At 33.0% G+C, this 5,000-nt stretch overlaps 1 protein-coding gene across 12 annotated transcripts in view; it reads right to left on the minus strand.

Moving 5' to 3' along the window:
* LOC122628206 (septin-7) overlaps positions 1–5,000 on the minus strand; it is a 42,319-nt gene that overhangs the window by 29,395 nt on the left and 7,924 nt on the right. For 11 of the 12 annotated variants that reach the window (XM_043810234.1, XM_043810233.1, XM_043810230.1 and 8 more), the window contains one exon: positions 4,527–5,000. This exon is cut by the window's right edge. The exons of the other annotated variant lie outside the window; for it this stretch is intronic. In XM_043810234.1, the coding sequence (XP_043666169.1) occupies positions 4,527–4,874 (348 nt within the window). In that variant the 5' untranslated portion in view covers positions 4,875–5,000. The remainder of the gene's footprint in view (positions 1–4,526) is intronic. 12 annotated transcript variants of the gene reach the window in all.

Raw genomic sequence — 5,000 nt, forward strand, 5'->3', positions numbered from 1 at the left:
CCCCCCCCCTTCTCTTTTACTACTCCCTCACATCGTGACAAGCAAGGAGTACTGAAGAGAAGCGCGATCCGTACCACCAGTCCTGGCTTGGTCGGCTCGTATCTCGATCAACGACGTAATTTATCGTTTTTCTGGGGCGTCGTCGTCGTCGTCGTCGCCGTCGTAGCTTAAAGAGCAGAACCCTTCGTCTCTTATGTCTGACTCACCACGACGTTTCTCGTTTCAGTAAGAGAGAGAGAGAGATAGATAGAGAGAGAGAGAGAGAGAGAGAGAGAGAGAGAGAGAGAGAGAGAGAGAGAGAGAGAGAGAGAGAGAGAGAGAGAGAGAGAGAGAGAAAGCTGCGTGAAATAAACGAGACGACGACGACGACAAACTTCGTTGGCCATGAGAGTCCAAAGTGAGAACTACATTTTTAACCCTCTTCGAGTCCTTCGCTTTGAATTATTCGTTTTGTTTCATTCTGTCTCTTCCAATTCTCAAAGATGAGGAGAAATTTTAGATACGCCCAAGTAACGAAGAAAAAAAAGAAAGGAATATAAATAAATAAAAAAGAAACGACGTATGATATTGAGGATGTATGGTAATTTTTAGTATTTTTAGTTTTCATTTCGTTCATTTTTTTCAAATCCTGTAACAGCTTATAACTTTCTCGTGTAACGTTTAAAAATAGCTTGAAAAATATACGATTTTTGAGATATCTATTAAAATTAACATATTTCTTTTAAAAATGAAGATGTTTTCGTTTTGTTTTGTTAATTATTTTTATTGTGAGACGTATGTAGTTTTATGTAAGAAAAAGAAAAAAGGATTATTTTTCGTAAATAAAATAAATATTGTTCGAGTAAAAAATGAGGTATTTTAATTCGTGCCTCGTGTATCCCGTTTATTAAATTCGGAAAATATCAAATTATATAACAATATTGATACATATTGAACATATAGATCTTCTAATACTTTCTAAGTAGAAAAAGAAAAGAAAAAAGGAAAAGAGAAAAAAAAAGAAAAGAAAAGGAAAAAATTTTAGATCAGATTGAGATAGCGTGTTAAAGTTTGAACGGTTTTTGTCGAAAGCCTACGGGAAATCGAAAGTAAAGCAATGGCGGCGGTGCGAATGACGCACCAAGATGGGGATCGGGGATTGATACCTGCTCCGAGTATACTCCGGATAAGTACCGAGAATTATGAAACGGTCGAGCAAAAACTTGTGAGTCATCTTATGTCTCTCCTGGCATAGTTGCCACGTTTGCTACTTTCCGATTCGATAAGTAACTTCTTTTTCAAACTTTCTTACTTTATATTATGTAGTTTAAACAAAACTTTTCGCCTTTTCTTTTCCTTCAACTTCAAAAATTTTATACACATATATTTGTTTAAAACTTTACGACTAGAAATTTAAAACAAACTTATCGTCGATAAAATTCTTCAAGAATTTTGAAAGGCCGATCATTTTCTGACAAAATTTCAACCAATGAGAAATAAGATGATTTCTACTTGTTTCAACGTAAATAAAAAAAAAAAAAAAAGCAAGCTTCCCTTCTTCTTTCATGTAAAATATCAATGAAAATAAGAAACAAACTTTCCCTCTTCATTCCTGTAAATGTTTTACCGAATAACGACGAAATAACGATCACGTTTTACTTTCGCAAAATATCAACCAATAAGAAATAACAATTTCTTTAATCTCATAAATATTTACGAGCAGTGAGAAACAAGACGAAGAGTTCGATTCCATCGATTATGCGATATTAACAAATTTGAAACTTAATATTTTGTTGATATCGAAGATACGTCAGGAATCTTCACGAAGATGCATCCCAACGATAAAATATTATGATTAAAACTTGAAATTTGATATAATCTATTATTATTATGATTACTATTCTTTTTTTTTATTTTTTTAATGTCGAGATGGAGATATCATTTGACTTTCAAGATGGCGGGCGAGCCATCAGATGGAAGACATTTTGAACGACAGAGAAGTCACTCCTTAAATGAGACAACACTTCGTCTTGCTAATTCTACGAATGACTCCTATTATTATTACTTCCCTGTTCTCCTAAATTTCATTAAGAAGGATTATTAGTTTAAGCTAAGAGAGATATTAAAGCGCGATAGGCACGGGTACAAAGGAAGGATCAAGGTATGGGTTGTTCAATGCCCTCTTCATTACGTTCACAATGGCGGGCGAAATACTGCTGCTGTCGTTGTAAACTGTGCGTATGGGTCGTCACTCTTTCCCTCTCTCCCTTGTCCCCTTTCTCCTCATTCTCTCTCTCTCTCTCTCTCTCTCTCTCTCTCTCTCTCTCTCTCTCTCTCTCTCACTTTTTCTCTTTTTTCTTTCTTTGCTATCAAAAGAGAAAAAACAATATACCTATGAGTGAATGACTCGCGAATACGCCAACTGATTTTTAAAGAGTACTTTGATGTGTATTAGATATTCGCATAAAAAAAAGTGAAAAAAAAGAGAGAGAGAGAGAGAGAGAGAGAGAGAGAGAGAGAGAGAGAAAAAGAGAAGAACATGAAAAAGAAATATACAGAAATTACGTAAAACAAAAAAAAAAAGAAGAATATTTATAAGTGAATGACTCGCGAATACGCTAACTGATTTTTAAAGAGTACTTCGATTGAAGTTCCTAGATTATTTTTTAAAAAATTATTCTCTTTTTTCTTTGAGATTTTTCAAACGTACAGTTTTATGATTTGAACGAAATAAACGTTTCGAGATGGAAGTAGTAATTGATTTAAGAAAAAAGAAAAAAAGAAAAAAGGAAGAGGATCATCTAGGAACTTTTGAATTCAATTAAGGAGTTTTCGTCTATCCTGTAACACGCTGAAACATTAATGAACGATTACGTCGAACGATTAGGTACCATGTGTACATAACGTTCTAATACCAAGGCACGATTTCAGGCTCGACAGACCGACAAGAATCTTGTGATCGGTCGATTACATCGTGTAACGCTTGAATTATAGATGTCGAGAAGCTAGAGAGAGAGGGGGGGGGGAAGTAAGGTTAGAAGCTGTAAATTGAAGTAGAAACTTTGATTACGTTCCTCAAACGTACCAAACGATAATCCGAACGTTAAAGGATGAGCTATTACGAAGACGTTATATACGTAACTATGATGATTCGTATACGAGGGAAAAAGTAGCCAATGATCAAAAGTTGTAAGGAATATTTAATTTTCTTGGAAAATGAATATCAAAGTATAAAAGAAAACGTATGTAAATTGATAGAATGAAAAGAGGGAAAGAATCTTTTTTTTTTTGCTTTTTCTCTTCTTTTCTTCTTTAAGATAAAAGAAGATAACCTTTTTTATAAGCTCATTGTAAGTTATAATAAGTGCATGTAAGTTATATAGTAAGGATTACCAACGAAGAAAAATATAAAAAAAGTTAGGTTAAAATTCGACTTAAATTTAAAAAAGAAAGAAAACAAAAAATGATATGTTAGGTACTAAGTAATACATGTAGATAATATTTTGTTGTCATTGAAGATTCGAATTAATATTAAATATCGACATATGAAAGGAAATTTATAAGAAGTAAAATAAAAACTTTTTTTCTTCTTTTTTTACGGATATGATATAAAAAGAGAAAATTTACTTTCATACTTTCTTTAATAAGTATCTACAAATGTGTAGAATTGTCGAAGAAAGAAAATACGATAAAAAAAAGTTAGGTTAAAATTCGATCATATTTGATATAAAATCTAATATGATTACCGAGCTCGCAATTAATCGAGTTATGTTATAAAATTTGACGAATGATGGTGAATAAACTCGATTGAAGATTATTTTCCGTTCATATTTTTTCTAATAAGTAAACACAAGATTGTCAAAGAAAGGAAGTACGATAAAAAAAGAAAAAGAAAAAAAAAAAAAAGAAAAGGAAATTAGGTTAGAATACGATCGTATCCAATATAAGAGATAACACGATTGCTACAGAAAATGAAAAATTAATAATGTCAATACACGAAAGAAACCTGACTCTTCCAATATCAAGTTTCCAATCAATATTATAAAAGTTGGATCAATGTTATCGCAAAATCATTCCCGAATGCTGATGGATCGATCGATTCGATTAACGATTATATTTTTTTTCCATACTTTCTTTAATAAGTTTAATAATTAAAGAAAGTACGAAAAAAAAAAAAATAAATAAATAAAGTTAGGTTAGAATTCAATGATATTCAATATCGAAATATAAAGCAATCGCCATAGAAAATTCCGAAAATGACAACGTGAATAGATTGAAGGTTATATATATAATATATATATTCATATTTCCTTGTTTCATACTTTCTCTAATAAATTTAGTGATAAAAGAAAGAAAGAAAATAGAAAAGGGTTAGAATTCGTTGATATCCAATATAAAATATGATAATACAATACTCATAGAAATTTCAATATTACGAAAGAAAGAACCTACTTCTGTATCAATATCAATATTTCAATTAATATTATAAAAATTTTGTTGGATCAACTTTATCGCTAGATCATTCCGATTCGATAGAAAATTCTTACCGATGTGGCATCGCCGTTGGCCTTTTCTCCATCGAGTATCCTCTGCCTGAGGGCGAGTCTTTCGAGGCTTGCCAGCCTGTAACTACCCCCAGCCTCTCTGTCTCTGCTCAATCTCTCGGCGGCGCCACTGCCGTTCGATCCCGCGTTGAAACTCGACGTGTATTTCGGTAAAGTCGGAGGCGGCACTTGCCGTGGTTTATCTCGATTCAACATCGAATTACTGCTATAGAGGAAAGACGAGTTGTTTGGTATCGTCCTGGTATTACCGGTAACGTTGATGGTAGCAGATTTAAGACCGTTGCTTTGCGTCGGACCTGCTGAACCGTTTTGTTGATTTTCCGTAGACATCTTCCTTTTCTTTTATCTTTATATTTATCTTTTTCTTCTTATTATTGTTCGTTCCTCTTCTATTTCTACTTCTATTTCTTCTACTTCACTGGGAACAACACCTCCCCCACTTGTACACTTCCTCTC

The sequence above is a fragment of the Vespula pensylvanica genome, chromosome 3 (genome assembly GCF_014466175.1).
Source record: "Vespula pensylvanica isolate Volc-1 chromosome 3, ASM1446617v1, whole genome shotgun sequence".
NCBI classification, from domain to species: domain Eukaryota; kingdom Metazoa; phylum Arthropoda; class Insecta; order Hymenoptera; family Vespidae; genus Vespula; species Vespula pensylvanica.